General features: G+C 43.4%; 4 protein-coding genes across 10 annotated transcripts; 3 read left to right on the forward strand and 1 right to left on the reverse strand.

Moving 5' to 3' along the window:
* The first annotated feature begins 324 nt into the window (after nucleotides 1–324).
* Nucleotides 325–1,628, forward strand: LOC119218836 (ATPase inhibitor A, mitochondrial-like). Of its 2 annotated transcripts, none has more exons than XM_062558467.1 (3): nucleotides 325–514; nucleotides 954–1,066; nucleotides 1,211–1,310. In XM_062558467.1, exons 1-3 carry the CDS (start codon nucleotides 443–445, stop codon nucleotides 1,293–1,295), a joined length of 270 nt encoding a protein of 89 aa, XP_062414451.1. In that variant the 5' UTR covers nucleotides 325–442; the 3' UTR covers nucleotides 1,296–1,310. The 2 variants fall into 2 exon arrangements, with proteins under 2 accessions (XP_062414451.1, XP_037329464.1); XM_037473567.2 differs by lacking the exon at nucleotides 1,211–1,310 and adding an exon at nucleotides 1,363–1,628 and having other exon boundaries at nucleotides 334–514.
* Nucleotides 1,629–2,058: 430 nt separating this feature from the next.
* LOC119218761 (heterogeneous nuclear ribonucleoprotein R) lies at nucleotides 2,059–9,419 on the forward strand. Of its 5 annotated transcripts, XR_005120426.2 has the most exons (14): nucleotides 2,059–2,239; nucleotides 2,873–3,033; nucleotides 3,155–3,273; nucleotides 3,365–3,472; nucleotides 3,565–3,678; nucleotides 3,812–3,988; nucleotides 4,176–4,311; nucleotides 4,422–4,627; nucleotides 5,100–5,249; nucleotides 5,332–5,453; nucleotides 5,541–6,079; nucleotides 7,903–7,963; nucleotides 8,559–8,619; nucleotides 8,929–9,419. XR_005120426.2 is itself a non-coding variant. In XM_037473408.2 (13 exons), the coding sequence occupies exons 2-12, from the start codon at nucleotides 2,877–2,879 to the stop codon at nucleotides 7,935–7,937; spliced, it is 1,863 nt and encodes a 620-aa protein (XP_037329305.2). In that variant the 5' UTR covers nucleotides 2,059–2,239; nucleotides 2,873–2,876; the 3' UTR covers nucleotides 7,938–7,963; nucleotides 8,511–9,419. The 5 variants fall into 5 exon arrangements, 4 of the variants coding, with proteins under 4 accessions (XP_037329305.2, XP_037329304.2, XP_037329302.2 ...); XM_037473408.2 differs by having other exon boundaries at nucleotides 8,511–9,419; XM_037473407.2 differs by having other exon boundaries at nucleotides 8,559–9,419.
* Nucleotides 9,420–10,041: 622 nt separating this feature from the next.
* On the forward strand, nucleotides 10,042–13,847 carry dnajc8 (DnaJ (Hsp40) homolog, subfamily C, member 8). 2 transcript variants are annotated; one of them, XM_037473538.2, is made up of 9 exons: nucleotides 10,042–10,166; nucleotides 10,692–10,793; nucleotides 11,033–11,089; nucleotides 11,210–11,276; nucleotides 11,455–11,549; nucleotides 11,660–11,731; nucleotides 11,913–12,004; nucleotides 13,243–13,318; nucleotides 13,408–13,847. In XM_037473538.2, exons 1-9 carry the CDS (start codon nucleotides 10,095–10,097, stop codon nucleotides 13,528–13,530), a joined length of 756 nt encoding a protein of 251 aa, XP_037329435.1. In that variant the 5' UTR covers nucleotides 10,042–10,094; the 3' UTR covers nucleotides 13,531–13,847. The 2 variants fall into 2 exon arrangements, with proteins under 2 accessions (XP_037329435.1, XP_037329436.1); XM_037473539.2 differs by having other exon boundaries at nucleotides 10,067–10,182.
* Nucleotides 13,848–14,022: 175 nt separating this feature from the next.
* si:ch211-81a5.8 (uncharacterized protein LOC560648 homolog) lies at nucleotides 14,023–15,085 on the reverse strand. Its single transcript, XM_037473559.2, has 3 exons — nucleotides 14,862–15,085; nucleotides 14,521–14,608; nucleotides 14,023–14,430 (listed from the first exon to the last, which is right to left on the reverse strand). The coding sequence occupies exons 1-3, from the start codon at nucleotides 15,083–15,085 to the stop codon at nucleotides 14,275–14,277; spliced, it is 468 nt and encodes a 155-aa protein (XP_037329456.1). The 3' UTR covers nucleotides 14,023–14,274.
* Between the last annotated feature and the right edge of the window lie 2,233 nt (nucleotides 15,086–17,318).

Genomic DNA, 17,318 nt, shown 5'->3' on the forward strand with positions numbered 1-17,318 from the left:
ACAATCAAATGTGATTCATAAATATAATTGTATCATTTGTATAAGCACAACGTTTAACATGCTACAGTTCACTAGTTGGCAGTTTATTACATGGCATTATATTACATGTCATTTAGCTGACGCTTTTATCCAAAGCGACTTACAATACGTGCATTTCAACCATAACGATACAAACTCAGAAGAACACGAAGCAAGAAAGTTCCATTTCGTAGCGACAGTTGAAGTGGAGCCCCTGCGCGTGTCTACTGCAGTTCTCCCCCCTCACCGCCTGGCGGCAGCAACGAGCGCACCGGAGCGGGCCGGTCTCCCCTCCTCCATACATCCACGGTTTCCACACCCACCATCAGACGTGCGTTTAACATTTCCGCAGTTCGTGCTAGAAGAGGAGGAACACCACAGTGGCCTCTGGTCGGTCGCAGCCGAACCCCGCGATATTAGCGTAATGTCGAGGTTCCTGCTCGGAGCAAACACACGGAGATGCGTGGTCTCTCAAATAAGACGCGCGTCTGATCAGGTAACGCGACGTGGAAATGTGACTGACAGCTGATATCTTGACTGTTAGCATTAGCGTGCTAATATCGGAAAAGTTGTTGCTGGTGTGGGGCAAAGGTGACGTTTAGTTTACTCCAGCGAAGGCAGTCCGAAAAGAAAATGAATACAAGGAAATTGATACTTCATTGTTGACTTTCGAGAGAGAGTTGTTTTCTGTGCAGAGACTAACGACTGAATAATAATGAGTCTTTGTGTTCCCCGAACAGATTAAGAAATCACTACATTGTTTTTTGGTATGAGCAGATAGGAATGTTTAGTTGTATTATAGGTTCACTCAATAGTAAATAAGAGACATTTTATATGTACCGTTTTGTTCACCCATGCAGACACACGTGCCTACAGCGATGGTGGCAGGCGGTGATTTATGAGCAAATGGTGATGATTAATTCTGTTTATTCCAGCTTGGCGAGTTGGGCCAGGGCGCAGGCAAAGGTGGAGGCGGAGGAGGCTCCGTGAGGGCGGCTGGGGGCGCGTTTGGAAAGCGAGAAGTGGCAGAAGAGGAGCGGTACTTCAGGTGAGCAACAAGGGACAGGCAGTCAGATGAGACAAACCGGGTCAATGCTTGCCCCCACCTCCCGAAAGTTGCCGGACAGCTGTTAAAATAGGTCAAAAGACTAGACTAGAAAGGTGCTCTATGCATGTCCAAATACCATTCCAGGAAAACTACTAGACTTGATGGAACCCCACGGAGTCTAAAATCGCCACTGGTAAAAAAAAAACCCATGACATTACATTATTATTAGTAACCTGCTAAAGACATTCTCCACGATTTTTGAACCCAGTTTTTATTTACTGTGTTTTCACCTGCAGGCAGAAGGAGAAGGAGCAGATGGAGGCACTGAGGAAGCATCATGTGGAGGAGATTGATCACCACAAAAAGGAGATTGAGCGCCTACAAAAGGAGATTGACCGTCACAAGGGCAAAATAAGAAAGCTGAACCATGACGACTAACACTAATTTTGCCTTCCAATCCATCTGATTGCCCAGTCAATCAAAATCTACATTTTGATTTATTTACTGCTTGTCAAGGCCGGTCCTGAATACACGTTATACCAATAAAACAATAAAACTCTTATATTTTGACATTTCATGAAAGCTTTTCAACATGTCTGTGCATCTTTGTAGGCCTACTGCTTTTTGTCAAATATCAGTTGTGAGTAGGGATTTGAGCAATTCTAGTCTCTAATAATTTGGCGGAACCAGCACGAAGGCGAGATGTAGTTGTTGGAGCGCTCGCTTCGACTCAGCGCGCTTCCCGCTTTGGTAGCCGCTTTGCTCGGATGTAGCTTTCCCCTCTAGCATTGGTCGTTTGACATCCAAGCTGCATTCATACCATGCAATTGTACATCCCATATGTTTTATAATACGACTTTGGTTAATCGCAAAGATTTGTGTTTGTATTTAAAGTTAGTTCGGCTACAGAACGGCTCAAACAAGAGCACTACGCGGTGGCGCGTGAACACAAAACTAACACACCCACCCCTCGGTGCCCTATTGGCCACATCTCGCGATGATTGCTGAGCGTTTGCGTTGTTCGGGCGAGCCGACGACGAGACTATAGCTGTCTGGAAATTTGTGTCGTGGTTTAGACTAACACACTATTCATACGGGATTTTTTTGTACGCGTGACAAGATCATCGTTCCACATTGTATCACACGCCACTGTTAGTGTCCCGAATTAGACTGGTAAGTTTGCCTAGCTATCTGTTTGCACCTCTTTTGAAGCGTGTGTTAGTGTTTGTGTGTGTGTGTGAGAGAGAGAGAACGCTGTCTTTCTGCACAGCGAGGCCTAAAGTATGAGCTCGGCAGCAGGCCTGCAAACCAATGTCATTGTTAGCTCAAGATTGAAACCCCTTGCTCCGAAATGAGAAAAACGCACCTGCCCGTTGGGAGCTGCGCTCGTTAATAAGACGCCGTGCGTGTAAATAAAAACGTGTCTAAAGCTAGCTGCACGTGAAGGGGGCGGGACGGTAACGTTAGCGGTCGGTGCTCTCTGGTGACAGTGTTGTGTTACCGCGCGATAGCTGCCTATTATCTACCTCTTAACTCTTCTTTTTTAGCAAATGCATTTCCTACTCGACTGTGGTTTTAAAAACGCACTCTATTATTAATTACAGTAATAATTGTTGTGAACTTAAACGGGCCATCGACTCAATGTCCGATCACACCCATGATTGAAAACAATTTGCTTTACAGTGGTTTTTATTCACATTCATTCAACATACATTTTTGGATCACGCTAATCGTGCTGATCCCAGTATTGCCTCTGTCCTTACATGCTCGTGTTTAGCGTGTACTGCATACGTTGTTTATCTCCAGGACGATGGCTGCGGCTGAGGTGAACGGTATCTCCGCTCCTGTGAAGGAGGAAGAAGAGCCCATGGATGTGACATCAACACACACGGAGAACTACCAGACGCTCGTTGATGCTGGGCTTCCTCAGAAAGTAGCCGAAAGTCTAGATAACATCTTCCAGACAGGTGGGCGGTAGTTGTTTGGACTTAAAATACCTTCAGAGATGTCACTTCTTGTACCTTGAGTCTGAAATAAAGTTGATTGATTGTAGCGCAGTCTGGTAGTAAACACGCTTTGTTGTTGTAGGCCTGGTGGAGTATGTTGACTTAGACGAAAGGGCCATTGATGCACTGCGTGAATTCAATGAGGAGGGAGCGCTTACTGTGTTGCAACAATTCAAAGAGAGCGACCTGTCACATGTACAGGTAACCCATAGATCAGTTGCAGGCCTTTTCTTCTTTTTTATTTTTATGTCAGTATACACCAAAAGTATCCTAACTCTTTTTTTTAATGTAGAATAAAAGTGCTTTCCTTTGCGGAGTGATGAAGACTTACAGACAGAGAGAAAAGCAAGGAAGTAAAGTACAAGAATCCACCAAGGGCCCAGATGAAACAAAAATAAAGGTAAATAAAATAATGGGACTGAGCTTTGTTTTGCTGAAGCTCAGAACACATAAACATTCCTCTGCAGCTATGTATGTTGTTTGTTTGTTCAGGCTCTGTTGGAGCGGACCGGATACACCCTAGATGTCACTACAGGGCAGAGAAAATATGGAGGTCCCCCGCCTGAGGATGTGTTCAAAGGAATACAACCAGGGATTGGAACTGAGGTAGATAAATGATATATTTTTGTGGTTATTTATGTCTGTGCCGCAATATCATTAAGAATCCTGCAGAACATACTGCATATTGGACATTACAAATTCTTGCACTTTTTCACCTGTTTCTCTTATTCTTCATCAGGTGTTTGTTGGGAAAATCCCAAGAGATTTGTATGAAGATGAGCTTGTTCCACTCTTTGAGTCTGCTGGTCCCATCTGGGACCTCAGGCTAATGATGGACCCTCTGTCTGGTCAGAATAGAGGGTATGCCTTTATTACCTTCTGCAACAAGGATGATGCACAAAAGGCTGTAAAGCTTGTAAGTAGAAAAGCAAGGTTTTTTGCATTAAAAATCTCAAACCATATGAGAGAAGTTATAAAGCAATACTCTAGACATTCTGAAATTAGTCAGAACTTTAAAAATAAGACAAATAAAGCTCAATGCTTTACATTACTGTTATGTGCAATGAGTTTCACAGTTTTTGGCCTCTCCATTTCATTTTCAGTGTGATAACCATGAAATACGCCCTGGCAAGTACTTGGGAGTGTGTATATCTGTTGCAAACAATCGCCTGTTTGTTGGATCAATTCCAAAGAACAAGACAAGGGAAAGTATATTGGAAGACTTTGGGAAAGTTACAGGTCAGTTTAAAAAGAGAAAATGTTGTCTCCGCACCTGTTAAAAAAATCCTCAGTTATAAGAATGATAGACATGACATTGACTTAGAGATGAGATTTTTTTTATTGCACAGAGGGTCTCCAAGAGGTGATACTGTACCACCAGCCAGATGACAAGAAGAAAAACCGTGGCTTCTGTTTCCTGGAGTACGAGGATCACAAGTCTGCAGCACAGGCTCGCCGGCGCTTAATGAGTGGCAAGGTCAAAGTGTGGGGTAACCCCGTCACTGTAGAGTGGGCGGATCCTGTTGCTGAGCCAGACCCGGAGGTCATGGCCAAGGTTAGTCTTCTCTTTCTCTTCAAAGGACCTGTATTTAACATTAACATGAATATAGCAGTAAACAAAAATGTGCTGTAAGATATGGGTTGTGTCTGCTGCGCATAGAATAACATTGTTCTCCCTCTGTGTGCGTGCATGTTGGTGCACACCTGTGCATGTCAGTGACGGTTAGTGCATCAGAGTGCCTCAGCGGCGCGAGTCCTTTGCTTTGAACTTCCTTCACAAGGTCGTTACAATAGACAACCCAGTCCCTATGGGCTGTGTCGTTACAGCAGCGTAGCAGCAACGCTCCTGTTCCCCCTCTGCTGAACGTGGTTGGCTTTGTTTGCACCGCTAGCTATGAGCCGCCAGCAGGCGGTTGACATGTTGAGAGTGTTTGAGGGGAAACCAGAATGCCACCAGTCCTTTTTTAGAAAATAAACATGCACCCTTCTGCAGTGTAACAAACGTCCCGTCTCTTTTGTATTTCTAGGTCAAGGTGCTCTTTGTTAGGAAACTAGCCACAGCAGTGACTGAAGAGCTCCTTGAAAAAACCTTCTCTCAGTTTGGAAAGCTGGAGCGAGTGAAGAAATTGAAAGACTATGCATTTGTCCATTTTGAAGAAAGGGATTCTGCTGTAAAGGTGCGTTTTTCATTCTTTGTACTCAATATTTTGCATGTCTGTTGATTTGATGATGCAGTTATAGATTGTTTTATTTATTTAGGCAATGGATGAGATGAATGGGAAGGAGCTAGGAGGAGAGGACATCGAGATAGTCCTGGCAAAGCCCCCAGACAAGAAGAGGAAAGAGCGCCAAGCAGCTCGTCAGACCACCAGGAATTCAGGGTGAGGGACGGAGACATGCGACTCGTCACCTGCCCCACTTCTTCTCTCATGAGAAACATGAAATGTAACTACCCTCTCCTTCTGCAGGTATGATGACTACTACTACTACCAACCCCCACGCATGCCGCCACCTGGTCGAGGCAGGGGTCGTGGTGGCCGTGGGGGCTATGCCTATCCCTCCGATTACTATGGCTATGATGACTACTATGATGACTACTATGGCTATGACTATCATGACTACCGTGGTGGCTATGAAGACCCTTACTACGGCTACGAAGATGTGTACAGCATGAGGGGCCGTGGCACTCGTCCCAGCAGGGGCGGACCTCCTCCACCCCGAGCTCGTGGGGCGCCCCCGGCAAGAGGTCGAGGGGGCTACGCCCAAAGAGGGCCCCCCCTTGGTGGCCCAAGGGGTGGCCGAGGAGGGCGTGGAGCACCTTTCCAGCCACAGAGGGGTCGCGGTCCTCGCGGGGCCAGGGGCAATCGTGGCGGTAACGTCGGCGGAAAGAGGAAGGCGGACGTCTTTAACCAGCCTGACTCCAAGCGCCGCCAGACCAACAACCAACAGAACTGGGGGTCCCAGCCCATCGCCCAGCAGCCACTGCAGCAGGGGGCCGACTATTCCGGTAACTATGGTTACAGTAATGACACCATGGAGTTTTCACAGGATTCTTATGGGCAGCAGTGGAAGTAGATGCACCCAAAGGTATTTGGCAAAGTGACAAAAAAAAGAGAAAAACAGTTTAAAAAAAAGAGCAAAAAACAGGAGATTGGCCACAATTTTTTGATTGACTTTTTATCCTTCACCCCTCATGAAAAAAAATCTGTATATATCTCAGAAAAAACGGACAGACCCCAGAATTGGCACGAGATGATTGGCTGGAAAGCCTTTTGGCTGAAGAAGGGAACGTAACCGTTGTGGTGAATCATTTCTTACTCCTTCGGTTACACTGGGACAAAAAAATACACCCACAAAACACTTTTATTGTTACGTTTTGTTCCTGATCCTATTAAAACCAACAGTGAAGGTTTCCCCAAAAAGTGGACATTCGCACTCAAAAGTCTAAGAGGACATTAAATAGGGTTATTGCCTAGGAGGACATTTTTGCCCATGCCATTTCCTCCCTCCCCTTCTTGTACTCCCTTTATTTGTGGTTTCTCATAGTTGCTTAGGGACTTGCCTGTAAATAAATGCATATGGTTAGAGCTTCATACTTCATTTTTTGCAATGGTGGAGAAAAGAATCCACAGGAAGGAAATCAAAGTTTTGTAATGTTCAACGTGTATGCCTAGCGTTTCTAGAGATAGACAAATTGTGTTTTTTTTTTTAAAACTGATACCATAACTTCCTATGTTTTCTTTGAACTTGCCCAATAGAATTTGGTTTGGCTTACCTTAAGAGCCATAGCAGTTTGTTCTGATGTTCTTTGTATTTATAACTTTTACGTTTGTTCCGTTTCAATAAAACTAAGCTGAGCATCAGTCAATTGTCAGATACTCAAATTCAGTGTTGTCATTTGGTATTTGATTATAAATTCCAGTATCTGGATGAAGATCTTCTTATCCAAGTATGACTCTTTTGTCTCAACAGATCATCTAAAAGACTGAAATTGCACAAGAGAATTTGAAGTGTTTGGATGAACAGAGGATTTTAACCCTTTAATTCTGTCCCAACAGACTACAGTGAATTGTGAATATTTAAGCAATACAAACCACTGTTGAGGACCAAACCTCTTAGGGATAGATGACTTTCCGTCATCACTCGAGTACCTGTCATTCAAAATTTGTGTGTACTGGTGAACCGTGTATGCTTTAGTGAATTCGAGTTTACCCACACTAAATGCTCCCTCCGCTATTCAAGAAGAAAAGGAAAACCCAGAGTGCTCCCTATAGATGAATTACTTCTGTTAAGTAATTCAGTAGAAGAAACCATCGATTCTTTTCACAGGTGTGAACTTGCTGTGCCTTCTGAATTTGATGTTTTACACCTGTTACACCGTTTACAAAGTTTTTTACGGCAGGCTAATATTTACTGAAGCATATATTATGTTTACCTGTTAACACAAACTTTGTATGGCATGGACAGTCTTGTATACGGGTGAAACGTCACTTGCACTGGTATGCTCCTGATACTGACCTCCTAACAGTTAGAACAACACATTTGACCGAATGATTTGTTCTTGTGTGCTGAGCTGTTTCCAATTCGTGTTATTTATTTTTATTTTTTATCTTTCAAAAAAACCTGCACATCATCTCAACTCTGCTCTACTTTTCGAGGACACCAAGGATCTGACCATCCAGGGGGTTAAAATTCTAAATATCCACCTTCTGCCATAGCAAGTGACCACCTGTCAGAATCTCATTACTGTAAAAAGTGTTTTGTCTTTTGGTACCATGGCATCATTGTATTTTGTTTCATGTGTCTGTCCTCTTATTCCAACCTGCCTAGGTGGAGAAGCATTGAGAGCGGCACCAGTAGAATGAGGAACTCACCTGAACGGTACTTGAGGGTGAGCTAGCCTTGCACAGAGTACTGTCTCCTCTCCTTTAGCTATGTGTCGTCACTGGAGAAATACCAGGCATAATTACTTGCTCACTGCACCAAAACCCCACCTCAGCTGTCTGCACACATTCTGTGAACGGAGGGTGGTGAATATTTCCCCCTCCAGTGCCACTAGAGGGTAGCAATTCCACACCAGCACGACTGGCATTGTGGCATTGTTCCTTTATCCGACGTCGCTCTTATTGGACATTTTCTGACCTGGAAAGGTACATTTTTACACATTAGGCAGTGAAGCTGTTGTTCAAATGTATTCAAATAGAGGCAGGAATCCGAAATGAGAAACTGATCAGATTGGCTGACGTTGGAACAATGGCTGTACCTCAAAACAGATGTGTGTCTCCTCGAAGGCCACCAGATGGCAGTAGTAGTGCTACAGTGTTCACATTGGCACAGGTAAGACTGAAATAGGGAGCACAGGATTGCATCAGGAAGCTCATTCTATTGCACATTTTGGTTTGTATTAATGTGCCGTCACATTGGAGTTTCCTTTACAGTTTCTCATTGCAGAATTGTATCTTTTATTTGCCGCCTCTCTTCGCCAGGCAGCAAAGGAGCAGACCCCATCCATGTGAATGAGTTCACACTAATGGAAGGGCCTGATTGGTAAGATTGTTCATTATCTGTACTAATGCTCAGAAGGTATCAACCTGTTGCTACTTGAGATTTTTGATAATGAGAACATTATATTTGATCTCATGACATTTTTACTGTAGGCTGGGGTTTAGATTTCAGAATATTAACACTGCATCAAGTGACAAGTCTGGGATATTTTTTCTCAAGATATTTTGTGATGAAAAAGGCCGAACTATAGGTATGTCTGATTTATGTTGTTGGTGTCAATGGTCGTGTAAATGCTAAGAATTGATTGACCACGTTGTATCAACATGCCCTCGTCTGTGTGGCCTTTTCTAGCTCAGATTCTGGAGGCCGTGCTCAGCGAGCTGCAAGCCGGCATTGTCGCAGGGCTCCTCGACCTGCAGAATGAACCACCTGCTGGACGGCACACCTCAGCGCCAGGGTTCATGTTTAGCAAACTGCACAGGTGATGATTTGATTTTGGATTAGTATCAGAGCAAATGTAGCTTTGTATTCTTGATGCTTGGACCAACTTCTCCAAAACCTTGATTCATGAAAATGCCACAATAAAAAAAAAATTGATTCGATTTTTCAACAAAATGTTGTCACATCCATTGCTGGGATTCATTATAATTGTGAATGCAGTGCATTAGTCTTGAGCAATGCTGTTATTCTAATGATTAATGTCTTTCCACCTGCTCCAGAAGCGTAGCAGGATAAAGTAGATGGACATGTCATAATCAAGAGCGCCATCCAGAGAATCAATCATGAAAAGGGAAATGAGCTGTTGCTGTTGATTGTTCAATACATGTTATTACCCAAGTAAATGTGTGTATGTATGTTATTTTGGTTTTCATATAGAGCTAGTGGTCACTACAATACTAAAACATGTGCACAACTTCTATGGTCCTCAAAAAGTCATGGAGTTTATCATGAAATTTAATAGCGGTTCTTATGGTAGATGAACAGGTTTCTTATTGCAGACTTTTTCAGTCCCACAGATGGCAATGTAACCCTACTGGATGGTCTGCCTCTACTGATCCTGTTCACTGGGCTTATCCCCTCCTTCATAATCATTTATTGTGTTAGCTCTAGTTAGAGCTGTCTCCAACTACGGGATGTTGGGGTTGTGCGACGAGCTTTAGAATTAAGATAACGTCTAAAAAATGCAGTTGTGAATTCGAGGGGAAACAATGCTTTGCCTCTGTTGTACTTTTGGGTGGTCTTTAAAAGTATTATGCGCATCAAAACAACTTCAACTTGGAAGAAATTGCAAGTTGACACTTATTATCAATGCATTTTTGTCCATGAAACAAATTCCGACGCCACCTAATTCCAGTTAAAATAAAACATGTCAAAGTCTTCGACGTAACGATAAGTTTACATACATTCATTCATAGAGATTATCTTTTCTGAGCATTCGCTATTAAACGATTCGCGTCAAGTAGCCGTCATGGTCACGTGATGCTACTACGTCACATGTAAATCAGGGGGGGGGGAAGATGGCGTCCGCCGGAGGAGAACCTTCTACTGAAAATGTGTCGGATGAATTGTTTCAAAACTTTTACACGGAGGTACGATACTTCTTATGTGAGTTCTTGTGTTCTTACCGCGTCTGTCGCTCTTCGTCCGTCGACTGAAGTTGCGGAACAGTTGCCGCGCTGAGCAGCCTTTACGGGCCTCGCAGACGTTACCATCAGCTAACGTTAGGAAGCTAACGTTTACTCAGAGGGGTCGCGAGGGGACTCGTCTATCTGGTGTTTGTTCACCGCCGAACCTCGTTTAACGCCATTTAAGCACCACCACGATGTATGTTAACTTGAAATTATTCTCAAGGCGGATATGTGGCAGCCCTGTGGGTCGCAGTGGCGAGTTTCGTTTGGCTTTGCCCAGTCACACTATCCGATGAATGCGGTCTGACTCCCAGAGACGACGAGGAGCAACCTGCTGTTTTGATCAAGTTTCATTCCCGAATGCTGGCTGAACTACATCATCAGTTTAAAGTTATTTTAGAAAACCTCACCAGAAAACGCAGCTTTAGGTGGACTTTGCATTTTGACTTTGGTTGTATTTTGACAGTTGTCATTGTCTCTTAACAGGTGAAGCAGATTGAGAAGAGAGACTCTGTGCTGACCTCCAAGCAGCAGATTGAGAGGCTGCTCAGACCCGGCTCATCCTACTTCAATCTTAATCCTTTTGAGGTAACTTTTCCCCATTGGTGATTGTATTTATCATTTTGTCACTGTATACAAAATTCATTGAAATCAAACTTTTTGCTCAATTGGGCAAATTTGGATTTTTGTGGTCATTTCATAATGTTGAATAAAAATTTTCACAAAATAGTATGTGAACAAAAGCAGCTAAATAAATACCTCATGTGTCTTTTGATTCTCTTTGGATAAAAGTGAATAAAAGTAACAATCTTCGAATTCATTTCCAGGTGCTGCAAATTGATCCTGAGGCAACAGATGATGAATTGAAGAAAAGATTTCGGGCGGTGAGCTGTTCTCTTCATTTAGGCAATTTTCTCTGTGAAGACGGCAGTGGCCTTCTCATTTGGCAATGGTGCCATAGTAATTATAAGTCCTAATATATTTTGTCTCTCCTAACTCTATAGTTGTCCATTTTGGTTCATCCAGACAAAAATCAAGATGATCAAATCCGATCACAGAAAGCCTTTGAAGGTACAGTGTTTACATTTATGTTTACATCCATTTGTCATTAATCTGAGAACCAGTTTCATTTGTGTTTTGGACGATGATAATTGACAGTAAAATATGACATCTGTTGTCTTTCTTTGCGCATGTTTCCAGTAGATGGAAAAATGATCTTTAATTTCACCCGAATGTCTTACTGTTGTAGCTGTGGACAAGGCATACAAACTCCTACTGGAACCAGAACAGAGGAAGAGGGCCTTGGATGTGATCCATGCGGGACAGGAATATGTGGAGCATTACGTGAGTGTCAAACTCTTTTCCTGACCATTCAAGGCATTTTGGCGCCATGTTACCGGGCTCAGACGTATTTGTCTAACTTTTTATACTCTGCCATTGCCTAATCATGACAGGTAAAGGAGAAAAAGAAACAGTTAAAGAAGGATGGGAAGCCATTGGATATGGAGGAGGATGACCCTGAAATGGTAAATTAAAAATGAAAAACATTAATGTTTGTAAGAAAAATAATATATCTCATAATTTCAGCTAAGATAGTAGCTGGCAAAACGTTAAATCATTTTAAAAAATAGGGATTTTTATATAGCAACTATTTTATATGCTACCAACTAAGGGTTAAACAAGACTTAACTTCTTTTTGTTCCCCAGTTTAAGCAAGCCGTGTACAAACAGACCATGAAGCTCTTTGCAGAGCTGGAAATCAAGAGGAAGGAAAGGGAAGCAAAGGACATGCACGAAAGGTAAATGACAGTTGTCCAACGTCCGAACTTGGATTGAAGCGTTGTGTCAAGGTCAGTCTGACCTCACATGCGTTCCATTCTTGTTCCATTCTTGTGAATGCAGCACTTCAGGAAATGTGGCACAGTGTGTCAAGAACCTTGTTAATAGCCATAATTCAACAATTTACCCCAAAATGTCTAATGTAAATGATGAACTTATGCCATTTTGGACATAAACTAAAACTTTGAGGTTGATACCAGAGGTGGGAACAAGTCACTGATAGGCAAGTCACAAGCAAGTCTCAAGTCATTGCCCTCGAGTCGCGAGTCAAGTCGAGTCAAAGACGAAGCAAGTCCCAAGTCGAGTCACAAGTCAAAGCCAACAAGTCTCAAGTCGAGTCACAAGTCGTACCATTTTAGTTTCGAGTCATTTCAAGTCATCTTATTATAGTGGGGACGGGGAACCCTGGGTGATGGTGCGCTGCCTCACAGACCTAGACTACGAAGGGAAGGGTAATGGTGGATGGACTGTGACTGTTATAGTACTGTAACGCTCACCCCAATGCTGCAGCGTAAATAAGGAGGCGATGACTGGCTTGCAACTCCGCTGCATTTATTTATATAAAACAACTCAACTTCGGTCACTGTTGGCCGTCACCACGCCGAACGAACACTTCCGCATACACGGCCCCCCAAAACTCGGGTTGTCTCGCGTAACTACAGCTGGTAACAGCGCATAACGTGAACACATGCAACATCTGATTAACTAATAACATTAACTCAGCTCATTACAGTACTTTAAAACGGACGTTGACATAATGTTGGCGAGGATTTCCATCGGAGTCTGAATCCGGGTTCAAAAATCCCGATTTTTGTAACCATGAACGAGCTGTCTCGTTGATACGGTCAAATGGACTGCAGTGATTGGATGTCGTGCAGGCAGCGCGCGCTCTCTGCATACAGGTGGCGCACATTTTTTTGACAGATGCAGACAAACAGAGCGGCGCGGTGGTGTGAAAATGTTTTCCCCCAGTTTTCATGGGAAGTAGCAAGTCTTCTCGAGTCATAAGGCTCGAGTCCAAGTCAAGTCACGAGTCATCGGTGTTCAAGTCCAAGTCGAGTTGCAAGTCTTTGTACGTTTTGTCGAGTCGAGTCTCAAGTCATCAAATTCATGACTCGAGTCTGACTCGAGTCCAAGTCACATGACTCGAGTCCACACCTCTGGTTGATACTATTCTCTTTATTTTCCCCTCTACCAGGAAAAGGGCAAGAGAGGAAGAAATTGAGACTGCAGAGAAAGCAAAGCGGGATAGAGAATGGCAGAAAAACTTTGAGGTGTGTTCCCCCACAAGTGTGGTTACTTTTACATTTAAACATGACTGCTTTTATCTCTTAAATAACTTATTTTGGTAACAACTCGTCAGGAAACAAGAGATGGGCGTGTGGACAGTTGGAGGACCTTCCAGGCCAAAGGCAAAAAGAGCAAGGAAAAGAAGAACCGGTCCTTCCTCAAGCCCCCCAAAGTTAAGATGGAACAGAGGGAATGATGCTGTAAAGTGGGATCGTTAAAACCCACTCTATTAAAAACTTGAGTTCTGTGTGTCCTCATCTCGTCGTCTGCAGTCCACTGTGAAGTCGTCATCACAGTCATTGGGATACTTGTCGTACGAAAAATTTCTCATCCTGACAAACGTAGTTTTGTACTTGGTTTTCTAATGTACATATCTGTGATCTGGACCCAGAGATCACACCTGCCTCATGTAAGAAAGAAACATGGATCTTCCATAAGTGATGAATAATGTGGTTTGTGATTGTTTTTGTTCTTTATTTTTTTTAATTAAATAAAGCTTGGTGTTAAAGCCTACCACAAATGTCTCAAATTTGCCGTAGTTAAACCAATGCGTACCACAGGATCTGGGAGAAACCTTAAAGTGATATATATATATATAAATGCCCTTAGTTTGCTATAACTTGAAAGCCGGGAAAAATCAAAGCAGTTCCGGAGAGAACACAGAATAAAAAAAAAAACTGCCAACATGTCAGATTTGCTCAACTTTATGCATGCATTTAGCAAAACAGATTTTTAAAAGACAGTAATGCAAAGCCACCCTTCAAGGAATAAATAAATAAAAATAAACAACTAAAAAGGAAGGTGGCCAGACAAATAGGTTTGTGGTTGCACATCTGATATTTTCAACTCCAAACGGCTTCGTCCAGAAGCCCTTTAGTCCATCAGGTCTCTTCGGCTTCAGGATCATTTGAACCGTCTGATCATCCTAAATGGTTTAGTATCACATAACTTTGCACTGATCTCCATTAACAGCGGGCATGGAGACTGAGGGAGACCCGTGGCCGTCTCCCAGCAGTCCGTCCAGACTGAGGCCTTGGAAGGCTCCGAAGAAGGACTCGTCCTTCACCGGGGCCGGTTTCCTGGCCGTGCTGGTCTGCTGCAGGTGGAGGAGAAGCCGATGACGGTAAGATTTGATTTACTGACAATCTAATGGACTTGTCACCTTCTGATTCGATCGTTCCCTTACCCTCGGGAGGCAGTGATGGCTCCTGAAGTGAGTCTTTCTAACGGTCCTCTCTGCGTTCTTCTTGGCCAGTATGGCTTGCTGACGTTTCCTTTGGAAAAACAGCACAGAGCGACGTTAATTAGGAACAACTCATGGGGCACGCAGCTCATTCATTTGAGGAGCAGCCTTATCGTCATTAATCCATATCTGTCCCTGCCAAGAGTCTCCGCTGCATTACTGCATTACTAGATGTCCTCGTGAGCTGTCACCCTCTCAAAAAGTATTGACAATGTTCATGAACAATCATTAGAGCAAAACAGGAGGACTAGAGCGGCTGTTGAGTCATGAGTTGGTGACCCTACCGCTCTCTCTGCAGGTCCTCCTGGTACAGTCTGAGCCAGGAGTCGGGCACCTTCTGGTTGCTGCAGGGAAGGCTTCTCCTCCTACTGACGCTCTTCCTGCGGGTGAAGCTGCTTCTGCGGACGGACTGGCTGCCCTTTGTCCCTCTCTTGGTGGACGTGCGCTTCCCCGACACACAGCTGGTGAACTGCTTCAGAGGGGCACCCAGTGACATGATGGAATTCATCTCGAGAGTTGCCTCGTACGGGTTTCCCAGGCTTTGTGACACCTCAGAAGGTTAAACACAAAGTCCAGGACCAAAAGTTCCTCGATGTTCCTTGCTTCTAAAACCAGGAAGGGGGTTTGTATCTGCCACAAAGAATAACAATTATGGCCTCATGCTATATTTTCCTTCATGTTGCCATTTCTTTTTTTTCAAATATCAATGTAACAAACATCAATTCAGTTAGCGTCTTGAATCCACTCTTGGTCTTCTACAAATCCACCAATCTGTGCAAATGGGCACAATCCACTGCTCCTGCCTATAAGAAACAATGGGACTCACCTGCAAGGAGAACCCGCTGTAGACACGATCAGCTGACAGTGTCTATTCCTTGCTGTTGCTTCCAGTACATGTACATGTAGACACCGCTGTCACCATCCGGTCTTTTGGGGATTTGAGTCCCTGATCCTCAAACAAGATTAGCTGAGGACGTAAGAGTTTATCTCTTTGACAACAGTCCAGTAGGCCCACAGGTCTGAGTTCAAAAGTAAAAATTCATTGGACATTATCAAAGACGTTCAAACAAGACGCTAAAGTTTAATAAAAAGAAGTACCAGGCCACCCCCCCTCAGATTAACGCCCTTTTTGACTTTGCCTGACACCTATTTACTGTAGCACGTCAAAATACATACTATGGTATAATAAAGGCTGTGTGTTATGCAGCTAAAATGTATTACACTTGTTTTTAAATAAACAAAAAAAAATTTAATGCAAGAAATGTTGAAAACCTCAACCAATGTCATTCTAATGTCTAATTGTCATGTTTCCTAAAAGTAATGTAATGTGTTAACGTCTTACAGCCACAGGTGAGCCATTGACTGAGAGGACAGGGGAGGGAGAAGAACGTGGTCAGATAGAGGAGGGAACACGGCGCCAGTACTTTACCGGCACATGGCAAGGCTAAGAGGGCATTGTTGTACCGGGTTTTTCCACTCCGGTCCTGGCAGGTGCACAGCTTACCTTAAGTTTTGGAAGCATCGAGAGCGATTAGTTCCCGCCAGTAATTAACCAACACGAAATGAAGTATAAAAGGTAACATACAATACCTGAGCATGGGACCATCACAGGGACGTGCCAACAAAATAAAAGCAGTTTTAAACAAAACTATTTCAAAAGCTGTCGGACAGAGGAGGAAAAAAACGGACATTTTGGCAACGCAGTCAACATGTGACTAGATAAACCTAATTGTATCTGGTCTGGACTTATGAGCTTGGACAACTTCTAAGACAACTCAATTACTGAGTTCACGTTAAAAACAATTCAGACGTCTTCCCTTCCAGACACGCCGGCATTTTGAACGTCACCCAGCAGCGGCATTAGTCAGTGAGACACAGGGACGTATGTGAAGACAGCGACCCAACCGACATGCACAGCACCATGAGCCTTTGATCAGGAGGACTGAACTTTAATTCTAGACAATGGTACATATATACAGTTTTATACGCTTTAATTTTATACAAAAAAGTCATGTACAGGTGGGGGATTATGACCTATTATAAATCAAATAAATACCAGCAACAGGAGTTGTGTGCGTGTGTCTCATTGGCTCCAACCGGGAGTTGTGCGTTTAACCTAATTAAGAGACTTCAGCTCTGACCAAATCACACACACAAAGAAGGCAGTTTACGTTCTTTTGTATTTAAAAGTAAGAAGTTTCCCATGAGTGATGCATTTTACTGAGCGAATTGTTAGCTTCATCCAACCCACGCGCACACACACACACCAGATTGCATTACGTAAAAAAACATAGCTGTGAATAAGCCCACAGAGGCCTGTGGGGGGGAGTGTCTGTTGCCATTATCATCTCATTGGCGATCCATCACAGATCCATTGACCCACAAATAAGGGCAAAGGTTATACCTGCAATTTCCAAGGAAATATAAAATTCAATTGGAAGTTAGCATAATCGAATATTCTACGTGTCTCCATGTTCGGGGTAATGCGAGTGAGGACGCTGCATACAGCTCCATCTCCTTTTCACCTTAGACTTCACAATAGGAAGACATTTCTTCTCCAAAACTGGGCTTTTTGTGTAAACGGTTTTGTAGTGTTTGTTTCCTTATTAATGTGAATGATTTCCTTTGCATGCGGATGAAAATAATATACGGACGGACAGAAGGGAAGAAGATCGTTCGGAGGTCAAAAGGAAGACAGGAGCTGCATAGAGGGCCACTTTGGGTACAAACAATCCTCCTCT

The sequence above is a fragment of the Pungitius pungitius genome, chromosome 17 (genome assembly GCF_949316345.1).
Source record: "Pungitius pungitius chromosome 17, fPunPun2.1, whole genome shotgun sequence".
Lineage (NCBI taxonomy): Eukaryota > Metazoa > Chordata > Actinopteri > Perciformes > Gasterosteidae > Pungitius > Pungitius pungitius.

Excerpts from the sequence above, each read along its gene's own strand:
- dnajc8 (XM_037473538.2), top strand. The coding sequence starts at position 10,095 with ATGGCGTCCGCCGGAGGAGAACCTTCTACTGAAAATGTGTCGGATGAA. Across the intron at positions 11,090-11,209 it reads TGAAGAAAAGATTTCGGGCG|TTGTCCATTTTGGTTCATCC; the intron begins GTGAGCTGTTCT and ends CTAACTCTATAG. Across the intron at positions 11,550-11,659 it reads AGGAATATGTGGAGCATTAC|GTAAAGGAGAAAAAGAAACA; the intron begins GTGAGTGTCAAA and ends TAATCATGACAG.
- si:ch211-81a5.8 (XM_037473559.2), bottom strand. The coding sequence starts at position 15,085 with ATGAATTCCATCATGTCACTGGGTGCCCCTCTGAAGCAGTTCACCAGC. Across the intron at positions 14,609-14,861 it reads GAGGACCTGCAGAGAGAGCG|GAAACGTCAGCAAGCCATAC; the intron begins GTAGGGTCACCA and ends GTTTTTCCAAAG. Across the intron at positions 14,431-14,520 it reads GCCATCACTGCCTCCCGAGG|CAGACCAGCACGGCCAGGAA; the intron begins GTAAGGGAACGA and ends CTCCACCTGCAG.
- LOC119218761 (XM_037473404.2), top strand. The coding sequence starts at position 2,877 with ATGGCTGCGGCTGAGGTGAACGGTATCTCCGCTCCTGTGAAGGAGGAA. Across the intron at positions 3,473-3,564 it reads CAGATGAAACAAAAATAAAG|GCTCTGTTGGAGCGGACCGG; the intron begins GTAAATAAAATA and ends TTGTTTGTTCAG. Across the intron at positions 4,312-4,421 it reads AGACTTTGGGAAAGTTACAG|AGGGTCTCCAAGAGGTGATA; the intron begins GTCAGTTTAAAA and ends TTTATTGCACAG.
- LOC119218836 (XM_037473567.2), top strand. The coding sequence starts at position 443 with ATGTCGAGGTTCCTGCTCGGAGCAAACACACGGAGATGCGTGGTCTCT. Across the intron at positions 515-953 it reads TAAGACGCGCGTCTGATCAG|CTTGGCGAGTTGGGCCAGGG; the intron begins GTAACGCGACGT and ends TGTTTATTCCAG. Across the intron at positions 1,067-1,362 it reads GAAGAGGAGCGGTACTTCAG|GCAGAAGGAGAAGGAGCAGA; the intron begins GTGAGCAACAAG and ends TTTCACCTGCAG.